We start from the raw sequence: 16,112 nt of genomic DNA, 5'->3' as shown, positions 1-16,112 counted from the left end.
TGCGTGCGGTGATCGAGCTTACGAGACGCAACCCTGTCGACTGGCAACCTGGTTCAGACGACAATACTTGCTATAATTACATTGACTGTTAGTGTGATTCCGTGTGTATCTACGATGTTCTGGCTCGTTAATATCAGAGGAAGGCGTCACCTATTTGTGTGCCTCCATCGGCATTAAGAGTCATTTCACTGGTACTGGAAGGACTAAGCCTATTTTTTCTATTCAGCGAGTTTGAATAAATTGGATGAAAAAAACTCATGTTGCATGTATTTTATTTCTCTTACTCATTGTTTAGGGAATAGTGATTAGGCTTAAATTACCAAAAATTTCCAATTCAATGTGGCTAGTCAAAGCCTGAAGCAAAGTGTGAAGTGCTTTGCCATTATCAAGTCCATTTGTTTCAAATCATGAAATATAATATTACTTTCACGTGAATATTTTGGGGAAGTTTATTGAAGAATGCACATACTACCTGATTAGAATTATTTTTTTTTTAAATTAAGTTGGACGGTGTCTGTTGGATTTCATAACTTGGTTTGATGTGTCCGTACATATTATGCGTACTCGACACAAAATGTGAAGCTTCCGAGTCAGATATAGAAGGCTATGTTTTCCGGCTCTGAAGTCGATCATCACGGAGCCGCAGCTCCATCACGTATCTGTTGAAATTCATTCACAGTTTATAAAGTAATTCTCTAAAATGAACTGCTAACTGGCGTTGATGATAGTTGCTGTTGCATGGTTATTTATTGGTAGTTATTAGTTACTAGTTACACAAATAATTATTTGTATGTGAGCGAGCTAAACAAGAGAAAATATCTTGTAGAAAAGCAATAACACTAATAGAACTATTAAGGAGCATAAAATTTTATCGGTTGCACAGCACTATTGTGAAGCTACTCTTGATATTAAGAGCAGCTGAAAGATAAGAACATTTACGAATGTAACCCACTGGAGAGCAGTGCTCCAGTAAACTATGTTGAAAATCAAGTACGTCAGAGGAACGATGATGCGACCGGCCAAAAGAATTTTAATGTTCTTTGGTATTTGCCGAAACCTTCGCCTGGAGTTCCTGAACCATGAGGCCGATCGCAGTCTGGACCATGCTGAATCATTTTTGGTTTCCGAGGCGGTTTTCAGCACCTAGAAGAATTTTACTCAACTGTCATCGTGTCGTGCATGTATTGAAAGATGCTACATAAAATTTACCGCATTGTAATTTGTTATCGCCACTGTTTTACATAAATATATTATGAATTATTTCATGTTAAGTATTTCCGACCTTAAGGACATAAACCTTGTCGTCATCCTTGGCAGGAATCAGTGAATCGTAAGAGAAGTATTCCCCGAGCGTCTGGAAGAGGACGATCATGAAGATGATGACGATGGAGAAGAATAGCCAGATGTCCACCAGTTTGAAATACGAAGTTTTTGGCAGGGAGTTTGAAGTCTGCAGATATAAATTGACTTGTGAAATACTCATTTTAAAAAAAAGTATTTAATTGTGGAAAGTAAAATTGAATAGTGACAGCATGCAAGCGGACTAAATCCAAGAATTACAATGGTCGACGTAGTCATTCCAACATGTCTTGAAATTTTTGGACTACGTTCGTCACCTGAGTGAAGAGCGATGCTAGCACAAGCAATGACGTGAGCGCTACCGAAATTCTCGATTCGAATTCCACTGGATTAAAGAAGAGCGAGAAATACGCAATGGCAGCCAGCAGCACCGTAGGGATGTACAGGGTAAGTAAGTAGAAGCCAGAACGTCGAATGAACCGAACGCCGAGTTTCATTTGCGAGAACTCGTTTTCGACGTTGTGCTCTGCCTCTATGAAATCGCCTGAAAAAGTCATAGCCCCTTCAGGTTATTTACGCTGTTATGCATTTAACCTACCTTCTTTGTAATTTTATTACTGATTATTTAGTTTCACGATAGGCATTTATTCTCAGATCACGAATAATTTGAAAACTAGATCGCAACAACCATTTTAAAGGCCCATAGAAGTGCATAATATCAATTAACAAAACGCTTCTTGAGTCTGAACTGCGCAAAAGAAGCTTCGGGACAATAGTTATAACCAATGTTAGCAATGTTTGATCCTTGTTAATATTAATGTATGAATTGTTAAAACGTAATGCTTATAGATATCTGAAAGTCATTAAATGCGGTGACCATTGCCTGAAAAATTGTTAAGGATCCTGTTAGAAATTGTACAATTCAAGGTGTGTGATAGGTGGCGTGTTTATAATTTGCTTATTACTCATAATGGATCCGAATTAATTTAAAGAAAAATATTTCGAACGACTTACTTATAGTGTACTCTATGAGATCCTTCCTGCCGATGTACGTGATGTTATCAGGCCTGAGCAGCATGTAGTTGGCAGCAGCCGACGTCAGAGCGAAGATCATGGAGCAATCCTGGCCAAAATATAGAAATTGCAATGAAACTTCTGGATTATTTATTTCAAAAATATGTATAAATATTTTTAATATGTTTTCAATTGCGGTAGAACACGGAGATGGGTGTGCTGGATATTGTTACATTGTACATTATATTCGAAAAAATAGGAATTTTCATCAGTACTGAACGAACTTGAATTACATTCTAAATAGGGCGTTTTATCATCGTCTTTAGACTTATATGAACAGTGTGCACTTATCATTATGAACCATTTTTAAACTATTGCATCAAAAGGTCACATACTAGATGAATATGAAGTACGTAATTTGAAGAACTTAATTGTTAGGATACGGGTAAAATGCCGGTTGTAAATTGCGACAACATTTTCCTCCTTTCCATATTCTGTAGGTGGAATACTCTTCAACTTATTGGTCAACTCAAACGGGAATGAATCGGTTTGTGGTTAATCGCAATTTTACTTTTAACTTATCTACCCATTTCTTGGATAGATTAGCAAAGCTTAGCTTACCGTCATTTTTACGGCTTCAACTCTTATATAGGTAGTCTTCTTAACTGTTTTCGAGCCCTGTGACACCTATTTATTGAGGTGTTGCGGGAGAAGGGGCAACACATAAGGGCTACCCCAACGGGATAGTGAGAAAGAATGAAAAACTACATAAATGAAAGCATCAACTATATATTTAGTAAACATTGCATATAAATGAACAAGTAACCTCATGAGAGGTACATCACTAATCATAGATGGCTACCAGACCGAAAATGTACAGGTGAACATTAAAGAACACTACATAGATGTAGCTGGGCCCATCCGTTATCGCATAGAGGAAATCACAGTTTAGCGAAGATCGTCCAAGTCAAATCAATTCAAAGTGTGTGAATCTAGCGGAGGAGCGCAGTGCTTGCCGAGAGATTACGCCGGGACACTTTTCCGACGTTGCGAACAAGTTGCAGCTTCCTTCAACACTATTACACGAGTGGAAAGACAAATGTTCACAGCGACCAAGTCCATGCGACGTTCAGCGCCGGAAGCGTTACAGTCTTGAGACTGGTACTGTAGCTCCGATTGCCTGCAGCCGCACCTGTCCATGGCCGACGAATGACGAAATCAAAATACAAGAACTCTGGTTCAAATGAATGCTTGACGGCAGCATCGGAGGTCCATCAAAGGTATATCCTTGCCGACCAATAACGGCGTCCTGCCACGCCCGCCCAGGCAGGCGGCTCAATCGAGAGTGAGCCAACCCCGGCTCATGCCCAATTTCAGCTCCGAGTAATGCGTCGGAAAGAAAGAAGAAGAGCGCGAACGACAGAAAGTCGGACCGCTACAGAGAGACCTAGCCAAGAATTATGACTTCATCATCTGTAAGCCAAGTAAGGGCAAGGGAGTGGTATTTGTTGGTCGTAATCGTTATAATAGCAGCTTCTCTGCTCTCACTACGGACATTTTTGAATTTATAGAAATAACAGATCCAATTGCCAAACTATTTTGAAGATCGAAGACAAAATTAATAATTTCCTACGAAAACTTCAAGATTCCGCGGCACTGTCACCTGAAATTTACTTCAAACTTCATGCCTCTGACTCTTGTCCTAGTATTTTTTATGGTTTGCCCAAAATTAATAAACTAGATTTCACTTCGGAATTTCAATTTCGCCCAATTTTTGTTGCTTACAATACTCCAAGCTTCATACTTGCTAAATTTCTGGTTCCGATTGTGAGCTGTCTTACCACCAACCAACATACGGCAGACGATACTTACATGTTTGTGGACCGCTTGAAGAGTTTCAATAATGTTCAGGGCTTGACTATGGCTTCATTTGATGTAGAAAATTTGTTTATTAACAAACCCCTTTCTGAAACTATTGATATTTGTCTCAATTCTTAGTTTAAAGGTGTCAATGAACTTGTTATGGGTTTGAACCACAACTTTTTAAAATTTCTTCTTGAATTATCAGTTTGAACTCTGTTTCCGTATTTGCTGGCAAGTTTTATAGACAAATTGACGGTTTGGGCATGGGTGTTCCTCTCGGTCCTACCATTGTTAATATTTACATGAGTTTTCATGAGGCTACATGGCTGGTTAATTGTCTTATTTGATTTTAATTCAATTTTCTATAACCGATATGTAGATGATACATTTTTTTAGTTTTCAAACATCCCTCTCATGTGGGCCTTTTCTTTGATTATCTAATCTCCAACACAAATCCATCAAATTTACTGCGGAGCTTGAGTCCAACAAGAATTTACATTTTCTTGATTGCAAGGTCATAAAATCTGATGGCACTTTCCAGACATCTGTTTACCAAAATGGATGTTTACTGGCTTAAGCACCACCTTTCCAAGCTTTTTTCCTCTCGTTTTAAATTAAATGGTATTCAAACGTTGTTAAATCGCGGCTTTAGAGTTTGCTCTACAGGGTCCGCCATATTTATGGCAAGGGATGTTTGCTATATAAAATAAATTGGTTTCTAGGAGACTTTTCTTTGATAATGAAGCTTAATATCATCTATTATTTCATCTATTTTATATTGCATAAGTCTAAGGTGTCTAAATTTACTAATACTTATGGCAGTAGATAGAAATGCAATTGTAACCCATCATGGAAAGGGCGAGAGTAATTCAGTCATTTGCAAAAAGCTCCAAATTTGTCGTAAAACTGCGTGGAAGGTGGCAAAAAAATTTCATGAAAACTGGTGAAACATGCAATCGACCTGGTCAAGGAAGGAAACGAAGTCTCCGAACAAAACAACTTGTCAAAAACACGAGGGAGAAGTTCAGGAGAAACCTTCGTCGCTCAGCTGCAGAAGCAGGAGTCAGTCAGACATCAATGCGTAGAGTCCTCGAAGATAACCTCAAAACCTCCCCTTACAAGATGCAAACAAGGCATGAACTAACAGACCGTCATGAACGAATGAGGCTCGAAAGATGCCAGCACATTCTGGATCTCATTGAGGATGGCATGCTGCCCAACTTGGTGTTCAGTGGCGAGAAAAAATTAGACATTGAACAAACCGTTAACCGTCAAAATGACAGAGTTTGGAGTCGGGATGGATGGGTCGCCTGCCGAAGACCACCACTGCCCTAGATTTAATGGACCATCATGATTCCTGCCTTCCGGGACGTAGCCTTCAACACTTCAAGCCGTCCGTATCTAGACCGTGGGTCGAACCAGCCCTCGGTCGAACGGCCACTTGTCGAAAGACGATAGATTTTGGAACAGAACTATGCTATCTGAAACCTAACCTCGGATGCGGCGAACGCAGAATTACGTAATTTAACGATGCCCGGAAGTCAGATTCGATCCGCGGCCTGGTGGTGCACGGCAGGTTCTATGCGAGGCCGGAGGAAGTCAAAGCCGAGTGGTACACGGCTGATTGGTGGATGTCCGAAGAGATCCAAGCTAGGCGTTCGATTCAGGGCTTATTGGTGCACAAAATTGGTGGTGCACGGCTGCGCTCCCGGGATGGATCTGTGGCAACCAGAACAGCAATACGACGTCAAAATCCCATGTACGTGATGGTGGCCGCGCGGTAACCGCCACTGGGAGGTCCCCACTCCTTTTTGTCCCCTCACGAGTGAAATTGAACAGTCAGCGATACATTTCGGACATTTTGGAAGCTGTGTTGTTACCATGGGCCCGTAAACACTTCAACGGCTCACCATGGAGTTTTTCAACATGACTCTGCCCCATCACATGGCTCAAACATGACCCAAAACTGGATTCAGGGTCGCATCCCAGCGTTCATTCGTAAAAATGACTGGCACTCAAGAAGCCCTGATTTGAATCCTCTCGACTTTTCTGTGTGGGCTATTTTAGATCGACTAGGGTCTGCAGAACACCTAATGATTCTTTGGATAGTTTGAAGTCTAAATTGACACGAGAATGGGACTTGATCCCTCAAAAAATGCTGCGTGTCTCCTGTGAAGCTTTCCCGCGTAGATTGGAGGCCGTCTTTAAAAATGAGGGTGGTCATATTGAATAAATATATCTTAGAATTGTTAAAGGTAATTCTTGGCTACTAGTTCATCCAATAAAAAAACAATGCACCTGTTTGTTTCATTGAGAAATAACAAAAAACATGCGTTGCCATAAATATTGCGGACCCTGTACTTTCCATGCTATGCACACTGAATTTGGACATTTGCGCAGTATCTTTTCACTAAATGGGTTTCGATCACAATAATTGGTGTATACTCATATTAAGAAATTCTTGTCTAAGCAATATGATGAGGTGGTTCTCAAGCGTGACGATAGGAATGGAGTTCATTGTTCTTTTCCTTATTTTGGCCCCGCATCTGAGACTATGGCAAAGAAATTGAAAGACCTATTCTCTATAATTACCTCCCGAATGTAAATCTTCATGTATTGCTAGTGAACAATTTTAAAATTAGCTCGTTTTCATGATACAAAGGTCCTCTCTCTGTTCTTATGCGATCATCCCTAGTTTATCAATATAGTTGTGCGCAGTGCGCATCTGCGTATGTCGGTATGACATCACGCAATTTTTATACTAGGCTAGTAGAGCATAGAGGCAGGAGTAGGGAAACATATTTGCGCATCCCCTTCATTCAGCTGCACGTATTCATGCCGAGCAGTGCAACGTCCCGGTGTCCAAAAGTGATTTTAGAGTTTTAGCTTGCACAACCGGTGTTTCTGACCTACGGATTTTAGAATAATGTCTATTTTATTACAACACTTCTCTTTAACTTCACTTCTTGTTTGTCTGTATGTCTGTCTGCTACAAATCTTATAATCTATTTTTAACACACTTCTACCTCTCCAATCGATCTGAAATTTTGCACACTTGCGTAAAGTTGGAAACAATGCATGAATCAATTGACAGAATAAATAATTTTATAAATAAATTTTTTTCAATATTAAAAAATTGAAAAAATAGTTTTGTCTACTATAAATCTTATAATCAATATTTAACACATTTCTAGCTGTCCAATCTTTCTGAAATTTTGCAGACGTGCGTAAAGTCAGAGACAATGCATAAATTAATTGACAGAATAAATAATTTTGAAAATTTAATTTCTTTTATGTATTAAAATAATAAAAAAATTAATTTTTTTAATATTTGAAATTAAAATTAAAAATTCATTGTTCATGTTTTACATTGGAGACACAGGATTTTTAGAAGTGTTGTCTTTAAAAATTAATTTTTAAACATACATTATTTATTATTACAACACTTCTCTTTAACTTCACTTCTTGTTTGTCTGTCTGTCTGTCTGCTACAAATCTTATAATCGATATTTTACACACTTCTACCTGTCCAATCGATTTGAAGTTTGGCACACTTGCGTAAAGTTGGAGACAATGCATGAATCAATTGACAGAATAAATAATTTTATAAATTAAAGAATTTCTTTTTCAATATTAAAAAAATTTAAATAATTTCGTCTCCTACAAATCTTATAATGCATATATGACACAATTTGACCTGTCCAATTGATCTGAAATTTTGCACAATTGCATAAAGTCAGAGACAATGCATGAATCAATAGACAGAATAAATAATTTTTAAAATTTACAAAATTTTGATATCTTAAAAAATTTGAAGAATAATTTTTTTCAATATTTGAAAATGAAATTAGAATTTCATTGTACATGTGTAACATCCAAGATACTGGACTGTTCAGAAGTGTTGTCTTTAAAAAGCAATTTTTAAACGCATATTATTTTATTTAAACAGAAGCCCAGTTTGAATGCCGCTGCTTTCAGTTCCTATCCTATACAAATTGTAGATAGATAGTACCCAATGCTCATGCCATCTCATTTATATTTGTTTTATTTCAACTTTGGTTCTAATGTCCTTAAGTTTAGGTGAATTGTTTGAATGTGAATTTTAGGTTTCTAATTGTTTGTTCAATAATTGTTCCTGCGTTCTAGGTTTTGGACTGACGATGGAGCTGGACTCCGAAACGTTTTCCCTTATAAGAAATGGTGAATTTTTTGGTTATTTTCTTTGCTTTTAAATTCCTGATCCATAATCACTTCCAAATAAAGATAGAATTTACACCAGTAAAAATTCACGTTCAACTCACCTGGGCATCAAATGGAAACATGAGCAGATCGAAATCGCAGGAATAAACCGCATTGTATAGCTGGCTCATCGCCACAGCGCCTTCATTGCCGCTGAATATGTTCACTGTTTAAAGAAGACGTGAAACGCACGAATAATTATATCAAACGGCAAATATTATTATGTTTTCTGCCTCAAAATATCTTATTGCCTATTTAGATTCATCGATCGTCGGCAATTCATTATACAATGTAGGACAAAATTGAAAATATAATAAACAAATGCAAACTAGAATTCCATTCATTACTCGTATTTGCGAAAGTGATCAATATATCAAGACAATTTCAATTAATTCTTTTCAAGTATGTAACCGTATGAAAAAATCTAATGAATTCGCTTGCGACCTCCTTAATGTTTCATTGATGAAGAAGTGATTATCGTCATATTGAGAAGTGAAGCATTCTCCTGTCATATAGTTGATGTATTCATACATTTCTAAGAAATTTTACCTTCGGTTGCCGTGTCTGGTCCGCCTGGTCTAGCACTTCCTCCAGCAATTAACTCAATCCGAGATCCTTTCTCCAAATTGGAAAACAGATTACCATTAGCGTTGAAAAAGAAGACTAACGGGGTCCAAATTTTCGTTACATCATCTGGAGGCAGCAGGTTCAGAGAACGCTCTTTCTTCAGGTTCAGAAAATCAAGACGCGAATCCTGCCATGTTATCAAAAGCTTCAAATGTGCTTCGAACGAGAGCTCTTCAGTTTTGATTACAGGGAATGAAGAAATATACACAGAGATATTTACTGGCAAGGGATCGCTCCGAACACGCGGGGGAGGCGGGATTGTTGTGCTGTATCCGGTTGGGATGCTCAGAAGTGAACATCCAGCCTCGTCACTGTTGTCGCGACAGTCCACCCTGAGGTCACACCTTTTGCTCAAGTCTATGCACGACCCATCATCGCACGAGTATTTGCCAGATGAACAGGCTGACAGAGTCAGAAGAACTTTTTCGCCTTTGCTGTATCCACAAATTGGTGATTCTACTTGCCACATCTTCTTGCCAAATGGGTAATCGGACGGCTCATCAGGCTTGTACAAGGCTAAGGCATCTGGTGTCTGAAAAACGTTTCAAATATCTTCTTGCAGGAAGGAAATTTAGAGCTGATATTTTTGCAAATGTGAAATATTCAAAAATAGTGACATAATATACAAGAAAACATCTAATTACCAATGGTATTCGCTTAACCCCAATGTCTTAGCTCATTATAATCATTCTCCTACTTTTCTCGAAGTTAGAGTCCACTCTTTGGTTTCATTATTCCAAAAGATGTCCGAGTGAAGGTAGCCAGCGAGGGAAGGCCGGTTATTCACGCTTTCGTAGAGTAGGTATTGATTGTTGAAGGGCGAGTTTTCACATAAGAGAGCTCCTTTCAGATACATTGTTGTGTATTTCTTGAATTCGCAAAACATGCAGAATTTGTACGAGTCCAAGCAAGCGATATCTGACCAGAGTCCGTCGAAGCCAGGACCATATAACATCACAATGCAATTTTCGACGGTGCCTCCATTGGGGCCTCCACCACGCCACCGTCCCTGGTACGTGATTGATTCATTGGACTCGAAACGATCCCAACGTCCCTCTACATTCCCGTCCGTAGCCCCCAGCCACAAGTAATTGGATCCGAGGTAACTGGAGCAGTGGCCCGCCCATTCGACCGTCTCGGTGAACACCCGATACGTTCCAGTGCTGCTCGGACCACGCTAGTGCATCACCTTCTTCCTTGCTCCTGCATTCTGCGATCTGCCTCACCGTAAATGAACTTTGTTTTAGTGACTTAAATGATATTTATTTTTCAAATGCGGCTTTGGGTATACAAACGGTATTATTCAGGATGGGGGGGGGGGGGTAAATTCGAAAACTTCGATTTTTCCTGTTTATAATCTCATCATAAAGCTGACATTCTGACCTATCGAACGGTGCCAAAACCGTCTTTGTGCATTGATTTATGCGTTCACGACAGATCGCGAAAGTGTTTGGTGTCGAGGAGTTCTTTCACGTAAATGAACGGTCTGAAAACGCTGCACCTTAGTTACCCGGCAGCTGTCATGCGGGATGGTGCTCATGCAGTTGTTACCTCCATCCTTGACTGAATTTCAGCTCAAGTAGCGTTTCGTCTGGTATCCTTGCCACCTTGAACGCCTATTTTGGGGCACTCTGGGCTTTGTCGGCTCTACTGAACATTCACACTTGATGTCGCTGGGAAACAATCTCCTCCTAGAGTTTTTAAGCTACAGCAATGAGAGATATACCATTCGATTCGTAAATAAAAGATCTAGAGGTTGGTCGTAGTTTTTTTTCAATTTCGTTTTAGTTTTGAAAATATTTTGAAAAAAGGGATGGAAAATAAAAAATTCAGGAAAAATTCTTCCTACCCGCAAAAATTAGAATTTTAAAAGAAGCTACGACCAATCGATAGATATGGTTGGTCTTCACGCATCGAATAACGTGCATCTCGAGTTTTAGCTTGAAAATCCTTGGAGGATATCCCCTTTTGGCCATTTTATAAGAATTTCACGTTTTCTTTCATTTTTTTCGAAAAATTTACTTGAATGAAAGCCGTCTATTTTTCTGTTTTACATATGTGTGCCAAGTTTCAAAGTGATCCGCTGTAAATAACCGAAATAAAATTTGACCCAGACACTCGGAACTGATACCAGATAATAGGATTATATATAAAGTTATAGTAAACAACTAAATCCAATATGAATTGGTCGTTTAAATTGTCCAGTAGTTGTACAAATATTGTTCGTTCAATCTCGAGTGTGTCAATACCGGTACTTTATTGGTTTCTGTTTATTTGAACATACATTTTTTATTGTTACCGCGTCCAAAGCTCGGTGCCAGTAGTTGAGCTGAGTGATTTCCCCGCTGTAGCTTTGATCCCTCTCGAAGCCTCCCCCAAAATTGTCTTGATCCTGGCCTGCTCAGAACCAGCTTAGCGTTGCAAACAATTAAATTAAAGGTTATTTCTCATAAACCTTCATCACGGGCTAAGTAACTTAGCGGGAGTTAAAGTCATTACGATTGACTGTTAATTGGGCAAATTATGATCGTTAATGATTTGTTTAAGGCAACTTACCAATGACGAATGATCCGTTTCCAGCAATCACTCCAGAGAAAGTAGGTATATTATTTTCCGCTTGCTTTTCCCCATCCTTGAAAATAATCCAGGACTTGTCAGAGTCGTTGAAAGTGAAGCAAAAGTGACTCCAATACCTGAGGGGAGTCGTTACCGTGGACGTTGCCCAGGAGCCACGAAGAGTCACCTGGTAGCCTGACGGCCTGTGATCTGCTCTCGAAAATAACGCGTGGAAAGTTAAGACATACCAGAGTTTGTGCTCAAATGAAATCTAAAACTGGGGAATTTGTTCGGAATGAAATTACAAAATTTTTATAGTGAGAAATGAGACTCGTCTTAAAAGAATAATGCAAGCGCTGTAAAAATTGTAATGGCATTTTGGTGTCTGAATGCACTTGAAATATGCTTTCTCTCTTTCGCTTCATCAACGAAAAATAATTTTAAAAATCAACGCTTCTTTCAAAAAATGCCGTCAGGAATTGGCTGAAACCTATAATGACTTTTCGAGAATAATTATAAATACTCGTACGAACCAATCCTGAGGGCATTATCTTCTTTATCTGACAACGCATAGGACAGAAGGGTTCCCTCCTCTCTGTAGCGGTGCATGCGGATGCGGTAGCACGCCGTGAAATTTCGAAGCTCGGGGAACGGGTTCAAGAGCCGCGCGAAACTCGTGGCCGTCGGGGTGCCCGAGCGCTGCAGCAACATCACCGTCTCTTCACCACTGCCTACAGCATGACGACGACAGCAGCATGTCTTAAAATTCCATGCGGATTACAGTATTTTGTTTAAGAATAATCTATGAGAATCTGCGTAGAAAGTAGAGTAAGTAGAAAGAATATTCTGATTCACCTCCGCTGCTCGAAACACGGACGCACGCACGATACCCACGACAACTTGATGGTATTCAAGAGAAAACAATATGCGTTTAAAAATTACTTTTTATTACAACACTTCTCTTTAACTTCACTTCTTGTTTGTTTGTTTGTTTGTCTGTCTGTCTGTCTGCCACAAATCTTATAATCGATATTTAACACACTTCCACCTGTCCAATCGATCTGAAATTTGGCACACTTGCGTAAAATTTGAGACAATGCATGAATCAATTGACAGAATAAATAATTGTATAAATTAAAAAAAATCATTATTAAAAAATTAATAATTTCGTCTGCTACAAATCTTATAATCCATATATTACACAATTTGACCTGTCCAATTGATCTGAAATTTTGCACAATTGCACAAAGTCAGAGACAATGCATGAATCAATTGACAGAATAACTAATTTTGAAAATTTACAAAATTTTGATATCTCGAAAAAATGATTTTTTTTCAATATTTGAAAATAAAATTAAAAATTCAATGTACATGTGTAACATCCAAGACACTGGATTGTTAAGAAGTGTTGTCTTTAAAAAGTAATTTTTAAACGCATATTATTAAAGACAACACTTCTGAACTATCCAGCGTCTTGGATGTTACACATGTACAATGAATTTCTAATTTTATTTTCAAATATTGAAAAAAAAAAATTTTTCAACATTTATTCAAGATATTAAAATTTTGTACATTTTCAATATTATTTATTCTTTTAATTGATTCATGCATTGTCTCTGACTTTGCAATTGTGCAAAATTTCAGATCAAATGGACAGGTCAAATTGTATTAAATTGTGAGCTTATTAATATAATCTTAAACTGAACACAAGCGATATCTTCTAGTTAACGCGATCAAACGATAGGAAACTTAAATATATTATTCTCTAGAATAAATTAAAAATTACCGGGTATATTACTATAGTCTTGAGCTGAACACAAGCAATTTCTGCTTGTGAACACGATCAAACGATAGGAGACTTAAATACAGGGTGTTTCAGAATTAAGTAACCCTTTCAATTTGTTAATAAATAAAAAACTAAGAACGTTATGAAGTTGAAACTTGTTTTATTTAAAAGAAGAACATTTTCATGGTAATATTGTATCATAGTTACGTCATTATCCTGTATAGCTTGCTAAATTTGTGTTTAACTATCAAGCCTTAAATTTTCATCATGATTCGCTAAAGCAAAGAAGAAATAACAAAAATTATCGCTACAGTCAATAACGATGTCAATAACAGAAGTTCAACGTGATTACAGGATCAATTTCAAAACAAGGATCCTTCAAAAAACACATTTAAATATCTTTATCGAAAATTTGCGGATATCAAAAATTTGCACTCTCGTCAGAAACACTAATGAAGGTTATGAAAGCAACAAAGAGAAGAGCCCTATTTTGTCAAAACAATTGTGGTGGGCATTTAAAAGATATTATATTTAAAAACTAGGATACAATATTACCATAAAAATGTTCTTCTTTTAAATAAAACAAGTTTCAACTTCATAACGTTCTTAGTTTTTTATTTATTAACAAATTAAAAGGGTTATTTAATTCTGAAACACCCTGTATATTATACCCTAGAATAAATATAAAAATTACTGGACATATTACTATAGTCTTGAACTGAACACAAGCAATTTCTGCTTGTGAACACGATCAAACGATAGGAGACTTAAATATATTATACCTTAGAATAAAAAAAAGTTACTGAGCTTATTACTATAATCTTAAACTGAACACAAGCGATATTTTCTAGTTAACGCGATCAAACGATAGGAGACTTAAATATATTATACCCTAGAATAAATAAAAAATTACTGGGCATATTACTATAGTCTTGAACTGAACACAAGCAATTTCTGCTTGTGAACACGATCAAACGATAGGAGACTTAAATATATTATACCCTAGAATAAATATAAAAGTTACTGGACATATTACTATAGTCTTGAACTGAACACAAGCAATTTCTGCTTGTGAACACGATCAAACGATGGGAGACTTTAATATATTATACCTTACAATATAAAAAGTTACTGAGCTTATTACTATAATCTTAAACTGAACACAAGCGATATTTTCTAGTTAACGCGATCAAACGATAGAAGACTTGATATATTATACACTAGAATAAATGAAAAATTACTGGGCATATTAATATAGTCTTGAACTGAACATGAGCAATTTCTGCTTGTGAACACGAGAAAACGTGAGGGGACTTAAATATATTATACCTTAGAATATAAAAAAAAGCTACTGAGCTTATAACTATAATCTTAAACTGAAAACAAGCGATATCTTCTACTTAACGCGATCAAACGATAGGAGACTCAAATATAATATACCCCAGAATAAATAAAATTTACTGAGCATATTGCTAAAGTCTTGAACTGAACACAAGCAATTTCTGCTTGTGAACACGATCTAACGATGGAAGACTTAAATATATTATACCTCAGAATATAAATAAGTTGCTGAGTTTATTACTATATTCTTACACTGAACACAAGCGATATCTTCTAGTTAACGCGATAAATCGATAGCAGACTTAAATATTTATACCCTAGAATAAATAAATTTTACCGGGCATATTACTATAGTCTTGAACTGAATACAAGCAATTTCTGCTTGTGAACACGATCAAACGATAGCAGACTTGAATATATTATATCTTAGAATATAAAATAATATGCGTTAGATATTTACTTTTTAAAGACAACACTTCTGAACAATCCAGTGTCTTGTATGTTACACCTGTACAATGAATCTCTAATTTTATTTTCAAATATTGAAAAAAAATTATTTTTCAAAAATTTTTTAAGATATCAAAATTTTGTAAATTTCAAAATTAATTATTCTGTCAATTGATTCATGCATTGTCTCTGACTTTATGCAATTGTGCAAAATTTCAGATCAATTGGACAGGTCAAATTTTGTCATATATGGATTATAAGGTTTGTAGCAGACGAAATTATTTTTTAATTTTTTTAATAATGAAAAAAAAATTTTAATTTATAAAATTATTTATTCTGTAAATTGATTCATGCATTGTCTCCAACTTTACGAAAATGTGTAAAATTTCAGATCGATTGGACAGGTATAAGTGTGTTAAATATCGATTATAAGATTTGTAGCACACAGACAAACAAACAAGAAGTGAAGTTAAAGAGAAGTCTTGTAAAAATGAGAACTGAAGTATATTCTATTCTGTTATTTATCTACTTGAAAACAAATTTTGATTGAACATGCTGCTTTATTATACTTTTCAAGCGCTTTGCCTATTCTCTTGCACCTGACCTGGCTCAGGCCGCTGGATGTCCTGCCCGCGCCCGCCTGCTGCCAGACTCGCGACCAGCAGCAGCGTCGCCAGGGCTGTCATCGCGTTAGGTCAGCGCCTCGCAGGGCGATATTGAAGCAGTCCCACCTGCTTATTTCTGTGCCTCTTGACGTTATTCTCTCTGCCTCTGTGATGTTAGTTGCCTAAGAGCGAAGTGCATGTACCTGATCAAGAAAAAAATAGTAACGCAGATATGAATATATTATATATATATATCTATAAAATCTGGTAATGCTAGAAGATTTTTTGAAGAAATAGAACAATCTGAAGGCCGTTTAAAATACAACTCACTTTCT

The 16,112-nt window shown here is 37.1% G+C and overlaps 1 protein-coding gene across 1 annotated transcript; it reads right to left on the bottom strand.

Annotated features, from left to right (window-relative positions):
• Window positions 1–258: 258 nt before the first annotated feature.
• LOC108680831 (glutamate-gated chloride channel subunit beta) lies at window positions 259–15,858 on the bottom strand. Its single transcript, XM_018169744.2, has 9 exons — window positions 15,777–15,858; window positions 12,132–12,329; window positions 11,342–11,439; window positions 9,263–9,574; window positions 2,314–2,422; window positions 1,617–1,843; window positions 1,283–1,450; window positions 953–1,143; window positions 259–659 (listed from the first exon to the last, which is right to left on the bottom strand). Exons 1-9 carry the CDS (start codon window positions 15,856–15,858, stop codon window positions 605–607), a joined length of 1,440 nt encoding a protein of 479 aa, XP_018025233.2. The 3' UTR covers window positions 259–604.
• Window positions 15,859–16,112: the final 254 nt, after the last annotated feature.

This window comes from Hyalella azteca, unplaced genomic scaffold, assembly GCF_000764305.2.
Source record: "Hyalella azteca isolate HAZT.00-mixed unplaced genomic scaffold, Hazt_2.0.2 contig10761, whole genome shotgun sequence".
Lineage (NCBI taxonomy): Eukaryota > Metazoa > Arthropoda > Malacostraca > Amphipoda > Hyalellidae > Hyalella > Hyalella azteca.
The sequence above is the reverse complement of the archived record's forward strand: the minus strand, read 5'-3'. Positions and strand labels throughout refer to the sequence as shown.

Excerpts from the sequence above, each read along its gene's own strand:
- LOC108680831 (XM_018169744.2), bottom strand. The coding sequence starts at position 15,858 with ATGACAGCCCTGGCGACGCTGCTGCTGGTCGCGAGTCTGGCAGCAGGC. Across the intron at positions 9,575-11,341 it reads GGCACCGAGCTTTGGACGCG|ACACCAGATGCCTTAGCCTT; the intron begins GTAACAATAAAA and ends AACGTTTTTCAG. Across the intron at positions 660-952 it reads TACTGGAGCACTGCTCTCCA|ATACGTGATGGAGCTGCGGC; the intron begins GTGGGTTACATT and ends GAATTTCAACAG.